This window comes from Acomys minous, assembly GCF_964271855.1.
Source record: "Acomys minous genome assembly, chromosome: 3".
Taxonomy (NCBI): domain Eukaryota; kingdom Metazoa; phylum Chordata; class Mammalia; order Rodentia; family Muridae; genus Acomys; species Acomys minous.
In genome coordinates, this window is record NC_140485.1 from 5,215,186 (window position 1) to 5,233,144 (window position 17,959).

At 45.0% G+C, this 17,959-nt stretch overlaps 1 protein-coding gene across 1 annotated transcript in view; it reads right to left on the reverse strand.

Annotated features, from left to right (window-relative positions):
* DTD1 (D-aminoacyl-tRNA deacylase 1) overlaps positions 1–17,959 on the reverse strand; it is a 169,339-nt gene that overhangs the window by 146,237 nt on the left and 5,143 nt on the right. The window contains exon 3 of the mRNA XM_084775896.1: positions 3,103–3,338. Coding sequence (XP_084632022.1) covers positions 3,103–3,338 — 236 coding nt within the window. The remainder of the gene's footprint in view (positions 1–3,102; positions 3,339–17,959) is intronic.

Genomic DNA, 17,959 nt, shown 5'->3' on the forward strand with positions numbered 1-17,959 from the left:
GCAGGCAGATCTCTGTGAGTTCGAGGCCAGCCTGGTCTACAAAGTGAGTACAGGACAGCCAAGGCTACACAGAGAAACCCTGTCTCGAAGGGGGGGGGGGGGGGGGAAAGAGTACATTTACCACACAGGCTACATCAGAGCAGAGGTGGGATTCTTAGGCAAGGATGACAATACAGCAAGAACAAAATACCATCTGCAGAGAAAAGGAGAGTAGACAACTGTACACAAGGCCATCTTAGCAGAAAGGCAAGCAGGGAGCAGAGAGGGAGGAGGGAGGTACGCATGCGTAGTTCCCACTGGCAAAAAGTCCCCACTGTATTTTACGAAAATGACAAGGAAGTCACGAGTCCTCAGCAGTTTGCTTCTTATCCCATTTTCCCCATAAGTGCCAGGAGTTTCAGCAGCTCCACAGGACATGAGGCTTTTAGAGCACGTACCACGGCAAGGACCCACCCCACTCAGCATCTCTCTTCCACACAGGCTGTGAGGTGCTTTAGACAAGGACAGTCTCCTTCATGCTATACTCCACACTCAGCAAGTAACAGTATTGTACTGGTTCCACTCCCTGACAGGAAACACTACACCTACCTGAGTGGAACCAGTACAATACTTGCAGCAGTAAGAAGAAGACTTAAGACATCATTCTCAGTTGAAAGACAAACCAGGCATATGGCTCCCTTACACAACCTTCATGAGGTTCAAAACCCTTCACTGAATTCCCTGAGCACAGCACAGAGGGCTGAAGAGTCCCCATAGACCTGATGAAGGCAGAAGGATAGGAGGCAAGGCCAGAGAGGCCAGGTGTGCATTGCACGGTGAACTGATCACTCGTATCCATAACATCCGCCTCTAGGGATGGATGCCCACGTGATCTCAGGCTCTGTCACTCACTCACTAACTCCCATGGGTTACCCTGATATACCTCAGCTTCCTCACCTGTAAAATAAAGGTAACGTCTTGACCACCTGACAGAGTTGTTGTGAAAACACAAGCAGATGATCAATGGAAAGTCTTACTCTGCACAGAGCCAGGAGATCTAAAGCCTCTAATAAGAGATGTAGTGCAAGCCAGGTGCAGTAGCTCAGGCCTCTAATCCCAGCACTTGGGGAGGCAGAGACAGGCAAATCTCTGTGAGTTCAAGGCCACCCTGGTCTGCAAAGCAAGTCCAGGACAGCCAAGGATACACAGAGAAACACTGTGTCAAAAACCAAGGGGGGTGGGGCAGTTCGATATGCTATATACTGACAACAATAAAGTGGGGGCAACAGAGACGGGGGCCACATCACCAACAGCTCACAAACAGTGGAAACCACGTGAGACAGCAGACTTCACTACCTACCACAAGACCCAAGGCTACGGACTGCCAAGACAATGTACGGGATCCAATGGACAGTTGTTGGAAATGTGAAGGAACTAATTATAAATGTAAAATAAATAGTCAACCATGAAAGCAGAAGGAAGTGAAAAGAAACGCTAAAACTAGTTGAACTACTTTCCATTCTGAAGTTGCTGAAGTGACCCTGAAAATGCCCAAATAAAGAGAACATGTTCAGGAGTGCGCTTGCATTCCCACAGCCCTTCGGCTCAAAGGCTTTCCATGGAGCTGGAAGTCAGTTCTCAGAAGCCATCGGAGGCACCATGCATGGAACACACGCCGCATGCACTGTGGCACCATGCATGGAACACGCACCACATGCACTGCGGCACCGTGCATGGAACACGTGCTGCATGCACTGCAGTACAATGCATGGGACACATGCTGCATGCACTGCGCTCTGAAGAACTAGGGCCACAAGAAAGCGCAGCTCTGCTGACAAAACCTTCCGAAAGTCCAAAAGTTACAGAGACCAATTTTGCTTAAAACTCTGCAATTTTTGGTTAAAAAATCACATCACGGTTCATAAAAGTCATTAGATGGATCCTATGCCATGAGTTTAAATGCTGGCCCATTATAAAGTGATATTGTTTATACAGCACACTGCTCAGGCCCTTCATGTGATGCTCTGGGTAAAATGCATACCACTTCAAAACTAAAAGCATCTCCTAGTCCGTGAAGCACTCCTGCCTAAGGACTTGGATGGAAGCTGTTTTGCATTCAATCAAGCTTTTCACAGGCAGTGCCAATGCTCCTCACTGAGAGTGGCCTCCTGAAATACATCAAGACTTCTCAGAAATGGGACGACTCCATGAGCATCTAGCACCAGGGGAGACAATGCTGGCAGTTTCCAGCCCTTGGCTCTGCAGAGAAGAAACTCCTCAGAGGGCCTGACTGAACTGCTCCCTCTATGAAGAATCATGCTTACAGTGAAGCTAGGTCAGAGGACCCGAGAGATGAACCCATGAGCTGACTCATGACGGAGTTCCAAATGAGGCCATTTCCAGAAGAGGCAGAACTGCACTCCCCTGTCTAACAAAGCAAAGGCTAGGGTTTGACAAAAGCAGGAAGATGCTGCATTTGTCCCTCCATGACAAACAGGCACATTTTATAAGGGAGAGTATTAAAAGAAACACACCCACTTACATACAATGATAATAAAGAAATAAAGGCCTGGGCAGTGAGGAAAAGATGGCCAGCTTCTTCCTCACCCTCCCGACCTGTGACAAAGGCTTGAGGGCTTTTGTCTCCAGCCACCAACCCTGCTGGTGGACTGGCAGGACTAGTTCAAGACCTGCTTAGAACATGACACACAACAGTTCTGGGCCAGTCAACTGTCCTAGCTTTCTTCAAACTCACTAGCCCTGAAGAAAGGGAGGAAACTCCTCAGGGTCTTCAACTCACCCTGCCCCCCATGACTGGATTTTTTGGCTTCCTGAGTCCTCCCTACCAACATACCTATACAGACACAAAGACACACACACACACACACACACACACACACACACACACACACACATACACACACACATACACACACACACACACACACACATACACACAATCTTATAATTAATACATTATAGATAATTTACAATTAATCTCACTTGTTTCTTTTTATTTGAGGAGGGGGTGTTGTTTTGGTGCTGGGGAATTGAACCCAGGACCTAGACTGCTGTCTGCTGTTCTTCAGCCCTGCCACTGAGCTGCCTGAGCCGCCCGCCTACCTCTGATGAGCTCCGGCCTGTAGTTCTTGCGAAGCTGCTCCAAGAAGCTGTTGTAGAAGCTCTCAGCCTGCTCTGTGGGCATGGCCAGGTGGAAGTCGGGCTTGTTTCCCTTGAGGACGCACTGGAGGGTGAACTGGCTGACACACAGCACCTCGTACTGCTTATCCATCACGCTCTTGGACCAGTGCTTCCCGCTCTCGTCCTCAAACACACGCAGATTTAAAATCTTTCGAACCCTACGGGGAGAGAGAGCAGTGAGAGCCACCTTAAGAATCACAAGGCCAAAATAAATAAATAAATAAATAAGAATCACAAGGTCCCCAACGTCCTCCAGACTTCCAAAGAAAGACACACTGCTGACTCAGTCAGTCACAGGAGCTGTGATGCAGCATGTTAAGGTGCCTTATCTCCTCACCTGCACTCTTGGGCAATACCAGCCCTGCCCAAAAGGGGCTCTTGTGTGATTCTTTTTGGGCAGCCCCTCTAATTCATAGCTGTCACCAGTAGACTTAAGGATACTGCCACCAGAACTGTAAGAAAACAGTGGAAACTGCAAGGGAAGTGCTGTGTCTCCCACACACTGGACCTTCAGGCTCAGAAGAGACCAAGGTAGAGTGTGTGGTCCAAGGTAACTACCAAGAAAGGAGGTACACGGACACGGACACACACACACACACACACACACACACACACAGGCCCGCACGTGCACACACTATAACCACATGGAACACAGAAACTACAGACTAACTACAGCTCTGCTTCTCCCTTCCTGACACAGGAGAGCCTGCTGCCATACAGAGAGATCTGAGACTTTCACCTGCTAGCTCCACACAGCTGTGCCAGCAACTCACTCTATAAACATCTTTTTGTTTCTTACTTTCTAGTAATTGGTCTCCACTCCTGTGTTTATAGCTCATGATAGTTTTGTTTAGCTACCTCTGTTAGTTCTTCCGGTTGTTTTGAATGTTTCTCCACCCAGTTGACAGTACAGTACTGTTTTCTGTACTTTTCACCCTTATCTCAAATACTTTCTTCCCTTTTATTCTTACGTCTTATTCTTTCATCCTAATTCTCCCTCTTTTGCTTAATTCCAGCCTTCCATAGCTTTAACAGCCTCTAGGATCTGTGGACTCCAACAGCATTCAACCAGCCTTGCTTAGCTACTTACTCATCTTGATTTTTTTTTTTTTTAATTTCAAAGTCAGCCTAATACTCATCTCTAGCCTCCTCCACTTGACTTCCCTCTCGATCCCAATCTTACTAAAACCCCAGTGAACGCTGTACTGTCCTTGGTCATTTATCCTCCAACAGTTACTGGAGTCAAGGGGCCACTGCTGTAACTGGCGAGGACAACAGTTGCACAGTAGAACATCCAGCAGCTGCGGTTTGTACCAGGCATCCTCAACTCCTGGACTGAGAAACTATTTTCTAAATTACACTCAACTCTGCCATGTCCAACTACATCCCACTTGAACACTCCAAATACTTCACCTCAAAACATATAGCTATTTGTTTGTTTGTTTGTTTGTTTGTTTTTCAAGACAGGGTTTCTCTGTGCAGCCTGGGCTATCCTGGACTCACTGTGTAGACTGAGTAGGCTGGTTTCAAACTCACAGAGATCTGCCTTCCTCCCAAGTGCTAGGATTACAGACATGTGCCCAGCTTGTTTTGTTTTTGGTTTTGGTTTTTTTTTTTTTCTAGCAAAGAAATAATGACAGATGCATAAATCTTAATACTGAAACAAGAAACACAAAAGGCCGAGACAACATGACTCTCTACAAATGACTAACTCTGTGATAATGGCATCTAATGAATAAGATGAGATTTCAGACAGCAAACTCAAAAAATGATTTCGAGTACACTCAGAGACCCAAACAGCTGAAGGAGGACAGTGAGAGATGACATGAAAGAGGAGTTCAGCAAGGAGGTAGAAATACTAAAGAAACTAAAACTGAAATTTTAAATCCCATAACTAAAAATTGTCCACACCTAGTCAAATTAGGTGGTGGATTTTATAAGACCATCCCAGAAGAGCTAACACTGATGCTTCTCAAATTATTCTGTAAAATTAAAAAAAAGGAAGAAATATTACTGTTCTGATTTAAATGAGAAATGTCCCTCATATGCCATTATATTTGGACACTGGGTCTCCAGTTGGTGGCATCCTGTAGGGCAGAACCTTAAAGAGGAAGTGCCTTGCTGAAGGAAGTGCATCATTGGAGGAGCCAGGATTTGAGAGTTTGTAGCCTCTCCACACTTCCTGTTCGTTCTCTCTACTTCCTGTGTCAAGCTTTCTTCTCCTGCCACCAGGCCTTGCCTGTTGCCACGCCTTTCCCACCGTTACACCTGTGAGCCCAAAACCCTCTCGTCCTTAAGTTACTTTCAGTTGTGATATTTTATCACAGTCACAGGAAACAAATATAATCACAAATGCCTTCTACAAAGGCAGTATTAACCTGACACCAAAATCAAATAAAGATGCAAGATAAAAAGAACATTACAGAACAATCTCCCTGTTGAACATAGAGTCAAAAATTCTCAACAAAATATTTGCAAACAAATTCAAGAATACATCAAAAAGACTATTCACCATGATCAAGTTGGCTTTATTCCAGATATGCAAGGGATGGTTCAATGTATGGAAATCAACAAATGTTATAAATTAAATAGTCCCAAAAACAGATATCACATGGTCATCTTGGTAGACTAAAAGAGACTTTAGCTCATTCTGCTGTGAGGTGACAGGGTGTGGGAGAGATGTCTTCATCCATAGACACCTGCAGTGGGAGAGAGTTGTCCTGCCCCTCACAGAGTGGGCCCTGAACCTTACCTGGGCCCCAAGGGTGTGAACACAAGAGAGCTGACCCTGCCCCTTGCCGGCTGCGGCACTGGGTGAGCTAGCTGCAGCAGGGCTAGAGAGCTGACCCTAGGGGCAGGGAGCAGAAGAGCTGGCAGGCTGACGAACTCAGCCACCACCCAGGCCCAGATCCAGGGCTTTGAGGTGGCCCATGCCAACATCTACCCCATCTATGACCTGCTAGAGTAAGTGAAGGGGCCGGTTCTGCAGATCCAAAGCTGCAGGATCTCCATGACACAGGCAACAACAGGCTGTCTGGGGGGAGTCCTGGTATTGACAGTGGATCCAGTATTGATGGTGTAGCAGAAGCCAGAGGCCTCGAATGACTCACTGCAATGAACATTTGCAAGTAAAGATATGTGGACAAAAGGCTGTACTATGGGGCAAACCATGACACACTACAGCTTCCACAAGAGATGGTTTTTGTTTTGTTTTGTTCATTTTTTTAATGCTTGTTTTGTTTCTTATTTTCTTTTGCTGGGAAGGTTGCAAGGGCAGAGAGTCACAAAGAGATAGGGAGATATGAGGGGGGATTGAGCTACACCATGTGAACTCACAAAGAATCAATTAAAAGTTGTTTTTTGTTTTGGGTTTTGTTTTGTTTTGCTTGTTTGTTTGGTTTTTCAAGACAGCATTTCTCTGTGTAGCCTTGGCTGTCCTGGACTCACTTTGTAGACTAGGTTGGCCTCAAACTCACAGCGATCCACCTGCCTGTGCCTCCCCGAGTGCTGGAATTAAAGGCATGCACCACCACACCTGGCTGTTTTTTGTTTTTTGTTTTTTGTTTTGATTTTTCGAGACAGGGTTTCTGTGTGTAGCCTTGGCTGTCCTGGACTCGCTTTGTAGACCAGGCTGGCCTCAAACCCACAGTGATCCGCCTGCCTCTGCCTCCTGAGTGCTGGGATTAAAGGCGTGTGCCACCACGCCCAGCTTGTTTTTTTTTTTTTAAGTCTGGGCATGATGGCACATACCTTTTAATCCCAATACTTGGGAGGCAGAGGCAGGTGTATTTCTGTGAGTTCAAGGGCAGCCTGGTCTACAAAATGAGTTCCAAGACAGCCAGGGCTACACAAAGAAACCCTATATTGAAAAAGCAAAAGGGAGAGGAGCTTTTACAAAATCCAGTATCCCTTCAAGATAAAAGTTCTGAAGTAATTCAGAAGGACCTCATGGCTACAGTCAACATTATATTAAATGAGGGAAAACGTTCCACTAAAACCATGAACAAAAGCGTCAACCGTCCCCATCTCCTCTCATTCGATATAGTGGTGGAAGTGGTGGCTGGAATGGTAAGACAAGAGAAGTAAATAAAAAGTTTACAAGTAGGGAAGGAAACTGCCCAAGAATCTACTCGCATATGATATGATTCTATCCATCAGACCTTGAATATTTCATCAGAAAACAGAATTAATAGACACTTTCAACAAAGTCACGAGATACAAAATTCACATATGAAAATCAGCAGCCTTCCTATACAAGCTGAGAAGAAACCAGCAGGACAATCCCATCACAATAGCCCTAAAAATAAATAAATAAAAATGTTGAAACAGCCTTATGCAAGTGCAGTAGTTTCAATAAGAACTAGCACAGCTGTCCTCTGAGAGGCTCCGCCCAGCACAGATCAAACAGTCAGACACCGGGTGGAGCACAGGGAGTCGTGTAGAAGATTGGAAGAAGACTAGAAGGGCCCAGAGATGGCAGGAGCCCATAAGAAGACCAACAGAGCCCACTAATCAGGGGACTTATGGACACTGATGCCCCAACCAAGGACCATGCATGGACTCAACCTAGGCCCCCTACACATATGGCCAATGGGCAGCTTAGTCTTCATGTGGGTCCCCCAGGAAGGGGAGTGGGGGCTGTCTCTGACATGGAGTCTGTTGCCTGTTTTTCTTCGATCACTTCCCCCTGGCAGGGCTGCCTCGCCAAGCCATAGGGGAAGAAGATGCACTCAGTCCTGATGCAACTTGATGTGCTGGTGTGGGTTGGTAGGGGGAGGCTCCCCTTATCTGAGGAGTAGGGGAGGGGGGAGGGACAGGGCGGAGAAGAGGGAGGCGGCCATGATTGGGATATAAAGTAAATAGTAAATAAATTAATTAATTGATAAATAAATGCCCCCCATACATAGGCTCATATATTTGAATACTTAGTCACCAGGGAGTGAAAGTGTTTGAAAGGATTAGAAGGATTAGCAAGTGTGGCCTTATTGAAGTATGTGTAGCCTTGATGGAGGACTGACATTCATTCATATCCCCCCCTCTCTCCCCCTCTCCCTCTCCCTCTCCCTCTCCCCCCTCCCCCTCCCCCTCTCCCTCCCCCTCTCCCTCTCCCCCTCCCCCCCCCCTCTCTCTCTCCTGCCCACAGACCAGGACACAGCTCTCAGCTGCTGCTCCACTGCCATCCATGAAGCCAAGCTCATCACCATGATAACAGACTAAGCCTTTGACACTGTAAACAAGGCCCCATTAAATGCTTTCTTTTCTGAGAGTTGCCTTGGTCATGGCATCTCTTTACAGCAGCAGAACACTGACCAAGACACCAAGGACATGGACGAGCTCCCTGATGAAACAAAACTCTGAAGAAAGAAACTCATAAAGGGGACAGAAAATGAAAATCTCTCATTAGTAGGATTAATATTGTAAAAATGGCCATCCTACCAAAAACAATCTACAGAGTCAATGAAATCTCAATCAAAACTGTAGTGATAGTCTTCACTGAAATAGAAAGAAATATTAAAATTCATGTGGAGGCAAAAAAGAAGAAGAAGAAGAAGAAGAAGAAGAAGAAGAAGAAGAAGAAAAAGAAAAAGAAATCCTAGATAGCTAAAGCAATCCTGAGCAAAAAGGATATTGATAGAGGCATATGCTCCACAGCCACGTTCAGATGCTCCAAGTTATAACTGCACACAGATTTTCAGCTGGCATTCACATATTAGAGGCAACATCCAACATTTGTATTTCTGGGCCTGGGCTATCTCACTTATCATACTGTTTTCCAGTTCCATCCACCTTCTGAATTTTATCTTAATAGCTGAATAAAGTTGCACCATGTCTGTAATGGTCAGGAAGACAGAAAGAGCCCATGAGAGGTGGCAGGAAAAAGGTCTTAATGGGGCAATGAGTAGAGCGCATTTGACATGAAAGAAAAGGATGAAAATAAAGGTTAAGTGCAGACGGTGGGGGAGGGGGAGGACAGGATGTTGATTAACAAAAACTAAGGATACACGAAAAGGCCTTATGTAAGCCCATTACTTTATAATCTAAGTAAAAATATAATTAAGAGGCTGGAGAGATGGCTCGGCCATTAAGAGTATTTGCTGTTCGTACAGAAAATCTGAGTTCAGTTCCAAGCACCCACACCAGACAGTTTATAACTGTAATACTTCAGACATCAAACGCTAGACACCTTGATCCAAAAACACAAATATGAGCAACCAAGCCAACATGCCTCCTCCAGAATCCAGCAAACTCTTACAATAGGATCTGAGAAAAACAATTTAGCTGAGGCACAGGAGAAGGACTTCAAAATAGCAACTATAAATATGTTCAGAGACCTTAAAAAGTATATAAATAAAAGCCTTAATAAAGACTGTAAAGGTATAAACAGTTGAATAAAATAATGAAAACAATTCAAGACATAAAAGTAGAATTTAACAATGAAATAAAATCACTAAAGAAAACACAAACTGAAATACACCTGAAAAGAAAAACTCAGCCTCAACAAAAACCTCAGAGTTAAGCCTCACCAGCAGATTAAAAGACAAAGAGAATTTCAGGTCTTGAAGACAAGGTAGAAGAAATAGATAGTTCAGTCGAAGAGAATGTTACACCTTAAAATAATGTAGGGACAAAACATCCAGGAAACCTGAGGCACTATGAAAAGACCAAACCTACGAACATTATACCTATATAGAGGGAAAGGAGAAGAAACACAGGTCAAAATCGTGGAAAAAAAATTTTTGATCATAGAAGAAAATTTCTCTATCTAAAGAAAGAGGTATCAGCCTGGCGTGGTGGCTGGCGCACGCCTTTAATCCCAGCACTCGGGAGGCAGAGGCAGGCAGATCGCTGTGAGTTTGAGGCCAGCCTGGACTACAAAGCGAGTCTAGGACAGCCAAGACTACACAGAGAAACCCTGTCTCACAAAACCAAAAAAACAAAAAAAAAAAGAAAGAAAGAGATATCTATCAAGGTACAAGAAGTACATAAAAACCCAAACTAACAGGAACAGAAAAGAAACTCCTCATGATATATAATAATCAAAACACTAAATGTACAAAACAAAGAAAGAAGGCAGGCCCATTAAAATAACACCTGACTTTTCAATGGAGACTCTAAAAGCCGGAAGGACCTGGGCAGATCTCTACTCGCTCTAGGAGCCCACAGAAGCCCAGCTACCATTACCAGCAAAACCACCAATCACAATCAAAAGAGAAACAGAAGATATAAGGATAAAACAAATTAAGTAATTTCTGTCCATCAATTCAGCTCTGCATAAGGCACACACACATGCATACCACACACACACACACAATTTCAGCTTGAAGAGAAATATAACTATAATCAAGAGGACACAAAGGATAATAATCCCAGAACAGAAAATCAAAGGAGGAGGACCATACACCACAATAACAAAATAACAGGAATTGATAAACAACGTTCATTAATAACTCTCAGCATCAGAGCTGAAATCTCAGGGGGAAAAGTAACTTTCAACATCAGTGGTCTCCATTCTCCAATAAAAAGGCATAGGCTAACAGATTGCATTAGAAAACTGGATTCTTCTTTTTGATGCATACAAGAAACACACCTCAACTGGGAGCAGTGTAATGCCAGCACTTGGGAGGCAGAGGCAGGTGAATCTCTGTGAGTTCAAGGCCAGCCTGGTCTACAGAGCAAGTCCTGGACAGCCAAGGCTACACAGAGAAACCCTCTCTCAAAAAAAACAAAAAAGAAGGAGGAAGAGGAAAAGTAGAAAGAGAGGGAGAGGGAAGGAGAGGGGAAGGGGGAGGGGAGGGAGGGGAGGGGGAGAAGAAGACCTCAGCATCAGGGACAGACATAACCTATGGGCAACAGGATAGAAAAAGGTATTTCAAGTAAATAGAACCAAGAAGCAAGCAGATGTAGCTACTCTAATATATTGCAAAATAGACTTCAAACCAAAACTAATCAGAAGAGATATAAAGGGCATTACACACTCATTAGAGAAAAACTCCACCAAGAAAATACTACAGTTCTAGACATGCACCACACATAACCAGTTCACAAAAGCAGCACTACTACAGCTAAAGTATCAGCGATGGTGGGTGGTTTCAATACTCCACCCTTGCCAGCAGACAGGTCACCCAGACAAAAGGTAAACAGAGAAGGCCTGGTGCCGAATAACGGCGTAAATCAAGCGAACTTAGCAGACGTCTCCAGAGCCTCCCACCCGTGATTTCTCAGCAGCCATGGAACCATCTCCAGAGCTGACAACATGTTAACATACAAAGCGCGTCTCGACGTACGCAAGGAAACTGAGATGGCGGCCTCCGTCCTACCTGGTCCCCGTGGACTATGCTGGATAGCAACAACAGCACAGCAGGAAACACACAAGCACATAGAAACTGGATAGCACATAGAAACTAGATAGCAACAACAGCACAGCAGGAAACACACAAACACGTGGAAACTGAACAAGGCACCACTGAGTGAAAATTGTGTGTGAATGAAATCAAGAAAGTTAGTTAAAATTTTCTAGTATTTAATTAAAGTGAAAATATAACATATCTAAACCTATGGGACACAATAAAGGTGGTTCTAAGAAGCAAGTTAACAGCATTACGTGCCTATATAAAAAAAATCTAGACAGTTCGCATATTAGTAATACATAAAAGCTCTAGAAAAGCAAGAAGAAATAATGCCCAAAAAGAGTACACAGGAAGAAATAATGAAACACAGGGCTTATATCAGTGCAATGGAAATGTACACACATGCACGCACATGCATGCGCACACACATGCACATACACATGCACACACACAAAGAATCGATGGAACAAGACGTTGGTTATTCAAGAAAATTGACAAGATTCACAAATACTTAGCCAAATTAACAAAAAGATTAAGAGAGCAGATTCAAAAAGGGAGATATTACAATGGACACCAAAGAAATTCAGACTCATAAAGGCATACTTTAAAAATATGTATTCCACCAAACTGAAAAAACCTAAAAGAAATGGATAAGTTTCTTGTTATAAGCAATGTGCCAAAGTTAAATAAAAATCTGATAAGCAATTTAAAAAGACTTGTAACCCCTAGTGAAATAGAAACAGTAAATAAAAATCTCTCAACTAAAAGAGCCCAGGGCCAGATGGAGTCAGCACAGAATTCTACAAGACTTTCAAAGAATAACTATTGTCAACACCCCTCAAATTATTCTGCAAAGTAGAAACTGAAGAATCATTTTCTGATTCTTTTTATGAAGCCACTAACACCCTGATACCAAAACCACACAAAGACCCAACCCAAAAAATTACAGACCAATATCCCTTATGAACACAGACGCAAAAATTCTCAATAAATGAGCCGGGCGGTGGTGGCGCATGCCTCTAATCCCAGCACTCGGGAGGCAGAGGCAGGCGGATCCCTGTGAGTTCGAGGCCAGCCTGGTCTACAAAGGGAGTCAAGGACAGCCAGGGCTACACAGAGAAACCCTGTCTCGAAAAAAAAAAATTCTCAATAAAATATTTGAAAGTTAAATTCAAGAGGCAGCCTACAGAGTAGGAAAAATATTTATTAATTATATACCTAACAGCAAGTTAGTATTCAGAATACATATAGAACTAAAATGTCTGAATATCAAGAAACAAATAATCAAATTTCAAAATGAAGTATAGAACCAAACAGGACGTTCTCAAAAGATGAAACACAAACAGCTGAGAAACACTTCTTTTAAAAGTTCAAAATCCTTAGTCATAAGGGAAATACAACTACTTTGAGATTTCATCTTATCCCAGTCAGAATGATCAAGATCAATAAAACAAATGGCAGAACCTGCCAGTAAGGATTTGGGGAAAGGACACATATTCACTGCTGGCACGAGGGTAAACTAGTACCCACTGTGGAATGCACATAGCAGCTTCTCAGGAAGCTGGAAACAGACAAACCTAAAGGTCCAGCTACAGCACTCTTGGGTACTCACCCAAAGGACTGTCCATCCTCCTGCAGAGATGCTCACTCGGCCATGTTCACTGTGCTAGCCATAAGTACCCAGGAGCTGGAGACACTCTGGAAGTCCATCCACTGATGAGTGGATAATGATAAGGTGGTATGTTTACACAACGGAATATTATTCAGCTGTTAATTAGGAATTTCGCAGGTAACGGATGGATCTAGGTGAGGTAACCCAGACCCCAAAAGACAAAGATCCTCTCTGATATGTGGATGTTACTGTTTAAGCTTTTGACTCGTGTGCTGCAGTCAGAGTATCCACAGAGCTTAGGTAAGGGACCAGGGAAGGGGAGGGGAAACGGCTAAGGAAGAGTAAGTAGAACATTGTATTTTAAAGAGAGAAAATGGGGAAGGGCACGGAAGGCCATAGTGAAAGAGAGACTGTGAGGAAGGGAAAGTATCGCCAGAGGATTGTTGTTTGTTTGTTTGTTTGTTTGTTTGTTTTGCTGTCCTGGAACTCAATATGTAGGCCAGGCTGGCCTTGAAATCACAAAGATCCTCCTGCCTTTGCTCCACTGAATTGGGATTAAAGGTGTGAGCCAGCGCAGCCATCCCAAAAAGCCTTTAGGAAAGTCATGTGGATTGTCGTTCACAACCATTCCTAACCCCACTGCCAGCGATATGATATGATGCCTTCTCTGTCCTCTGTGGGCACCAGGAATGCACATGGTTGTTGATGCTTTTTTTTTTTTTTTTGGTTTTTCAAGACAGGGTTTCTCTGTGTAGTCTTGGCTGTCCTAGACTCATTTTGTAGTCCAGGCTGGCCCTGAACTCACACCAATGCGCCTGCCTCTGCCTCCCGAGTGCTGGGATTAAAGGCGTGCACCACCACACCCGGCTTGATGCTTTTTATTTTTTAAATAAAGATTTGTTTGTTTGTTTGTTTATTACACAGTGTTTTGCCTACATTTGTGCCTACACGCCAGAAGAGGGCACCAGATCCCATTATAGATGGTTGTGAGCCACCATGCGGTTGCTAGGAATTGAACTCAGGACCTTGGGAAGAGCAACAATGCTCTTAACCTCTGAGCCATCTCTCCAGCCCCAGTGCTTGTTTTTTTAACTCTATTTTATTTGGTGTGTTGAAGCCTCTACCTCCCTTCCCCCAACCCCTTAACCCTGGCTATGAGACAGAAGGTTAGTGGGGAGGGGGTGGGGGGGGGCGCAGACCCCTTTACTTCTCCTGGCTGTTTAGGGTCAGTAGTGTCCTTTTAGGGCAACACCAATCTCTGCCAACAGCAAATACAGCAAGCAGCCTCTTCCGAGCCGCTGCGTTGAAACGCTTCACTCAGTCTATCTCCAAGCTGCCACGCTGTCAGTCTCTGATCTCTCAGCTGCCCGCCACACCACCACCAGACGGCCATCCTTTCTCTCTCTTTTATCTCTATTTATCTTCCTTAGTGTCCTAGACCACACCCCTCTCTGTGCTGCACAAGACAGGCTGTTACCAACTGGCAAAGGTCATGCCCCACAGGAGGCAATCATCAGCTATGCACAAATTAAAGCCTAAACAAAAATCCCACACTTGGGATTAAAACAAAAACATATATATTTACATTTACAAAGAAAAGGAAACGTCTATTATACATGGTACACATTCATATAGGCAGGCAAAACATAAAATAAAACAATAAACCTATAAAAAATATTTAAGTCATATGGAAACCTACCACTGTAGAAGCTTCCTAAAATATGCACATATATGAAAGGAATTTAAATGGAGGCACAAAAAAAATGGGGGAGGCAGTGCCCCCAAATAGACATCTTATGCCACCAAGTAAAACCTCCAGTGCCAGTGAAAGGGAAATTTTTAATTAACATTAAAGCAACAAGAACAGCACAGATCTCTAACTCATAAGTGCAGGTCAACAGGTATGCTAGCCCAAGGTCCCAGATGATAAGTCACAAAGAATGCGGAGATAAGAGACAAAGGCCTACTGAGTGTTCCAGGGACCGGCTGGCCATAAAAAATAGGAAGGATACACAAGGACAAATTCCTGAGAGAAGCAGGTACCGGACATGATCAAGTGAGTAATGAGCCAAGACCCCTCATCTAATTTTATGGTGTTTGCTTAATCCCCCTTGAGGCCCGCACACAATGTTCCAGGTTTGAGTTTAACCAGATGTGTTGTCAGCTCAGATAAAACATCTACCCTCGGGTTTCAAGAAAAACAGGAACCAAGGACTGTTCCCGTATGATTAAGTCTGAGCTTACCCCAGATCTGCCTACGCAATTTGCTGATGTTCAAATGTTTGAAACAACCAATTGTGTGTGGCCGCGCCAAAACTTCCCACTCCCCCCCGACCCTTGCCCATATAAACCCCAAACCCCTGGGCTTCTGGGTCGACCCCTCTGTCTCCTGCGTGAGATACGTGTCGACCCGGAGCTCCGCCAATAAACTGCCTCATGTGTTTACAGCAAGACAGTCGTTTGTGTGTCTTTGGGTGCGCGCCATCCCGAGGCTTGAGTGAGGGTCTCCCTTTGGGAATCTTTCACCAGGAATGGGTTACGTCTTATTGGCGTGTTGGCTAAGGGGTCCTGTGGGGAGTAGTGTAAGCTTTGCCATGGGTGAAAGCAGTCTTGGTGGGCTTTGCCCTTGGACACACTACGGATACTTCCTGAGATTAACCTTGAGATAGACTGGGTGGAACCATCCTGGGCCTGGAATTCAGGAAGGGGACAGAGGGACTCCACCTGGACTATTGTGTTTCTAATCAACCGTCAATGGGAGAGGGAGACCGCCCCTTGCACTTGAGAGACAGGCAGGTGGAGAGGACAGAGAGGAGGAGCAGGTTCAGACCCTGCTTGAGCGGGAAGAGGATCAGCGAACAGGTTGGACCAGCACGCAGGCCAGAGACACCTAGGGACCCGTCCCATGGAACAGATACCAGAAGGTTCACTCTTGTTTCCTGTTAACCTTTTTTCCCTTTTGTGTAAGCTATTTGGGTTGTATAATAAAGTTTCAGTGTTAAAAAACAGAGCCAACAGGTCCCATAGACATCACAGGCATCACAGGCAACTGCCAAGCCTATTGCTTACTCTCCACAACCTGAGGCCCTACTGCTGCAGAGAGCTCTTATTTATGTCATTGAACATGGAGAAGCCAAGCTTCAGCCCTGCTGACTAGCATTCGTCACTCCATGGAGGAGAAAAGTAATAATTAGTATCGCCTAGCTACAAGCACGGGACCTATAACAGCAACCAGCCCACAACATACATTGGTGAAATAGTGACACAAATTTTATGGGAGCAACCAATCACTTTCTGGTTGAATTTATGACCCACTTCTTGAGATAGAGCCCTCCCCCCCCCCTTACACTGCTAAAGTGGCCAACAACCTGGGACTAGACAGGCCACGGGCCCTGGGGCAAAACCTACTAACACTATTCTGTTAAAGGAACAGAGAAATAAAGTGATTGGCTGACATCCCGCTTTACCCACCGATCCGTGCATCATTCAAGCACCACAGAGAACCTTCTTCTCGCAGTAGCTGGTAATTAACACAGGGACCCACAACTGGACAAGGTGCAGAATGAGAGACTTTGGTGGGCTCTGTCCTAACATGGGATGACGTCACCAAACCCCTCCACTCAAGGCTGCAGAAGAACGGACAGAAAGGTTTTAAGAGTTGGCGCTAAGAAACGGTGAGTTCTAGACACAACAGGACCGATGCCTGTAAGAACTCTCAGAGACTGGGCCAGCATGCACAGGACTGCACCGGTTCAAACCAGACAACATCCTGGCATGGAGAGGGGAATGGGAACAACAGTCCCACCCACACCCAAGAAGCTATTTGCAGCTGATGTCTTCTGGGAAAGGAAAAACCTATCTCCTCCAGCAGAGTGTCACAGGGTGCATCCACCACATTCCAGAGAGCAGGTGTCGGCAACACAAAACAGACTCCATCGTGTCGTGTGTGTGTGTGTGTGTGTGTGTGTGTGTGTGTGTGTGTGTGTGTGCGCGTGCGCGCACGCTTGCCTATTAGGGGGCTTTCCTCATACTTACAGATGACAAAAGACAGCTGGCAAGAACTGGAACAGGGGGGCTGGAGAGATGGCCCAGTGGTTAAGAGCGCCACCTGCTCTTCCAGAGGTACTGAGTTCAATTCCCAGCAACCACATGGTGGCTCACAACTATCCATAATGTAATCTGATACCCTCTTCTGCAGATAAAGCACTCATATGCAATAAATAAAATAAATAAATCTTAAAAAAAAACTGGAATAATTAATGCCGTAAGTCTAATTTAAGAGCCACGCAAGAACCACCTCATGGAAGCTGAAATTCTCAATTCTGAGAGTCACCCTTTGATGCCATCCAGTGACCAGTTAGTTATGTGGGTGTCCCTGTTCCTTACCCCTACTTCAAGGACAAGCTCTGTCTTCTGCTGAGTTCTGCCCCTTAGCCACCAGCAGTAGCGTAGATCACAACCATTGCCAGTCACTTTTTTCATCACTGTGACCAAATGCCTAAAAGAACAACCCGAGGGGGGTTTCAGGGCTTCTGTCTGCTACGGCAGGGAGAGCACAGCAGCCCTAACGTGTCTGGCATGTTCTCCTTTCACTCCCTGTGCGCCCCAGCCTATGGGATGGTGCAATCTACACTCACGAAGAAGAATCCTGTCCCTTAGTTACTCCTCTCTGGGAAGGCCCCTCCCACATAAACTCAGAGGTGTGGCCTACTGATCACCTAGGAACGCCTCAATCCAATCAAAGGGATGATCAAGATCAGTCAGCACGGCATTAAAGACATCCAGAAGCAGAGCCGATTGTTACCCACTTTCCCACTCT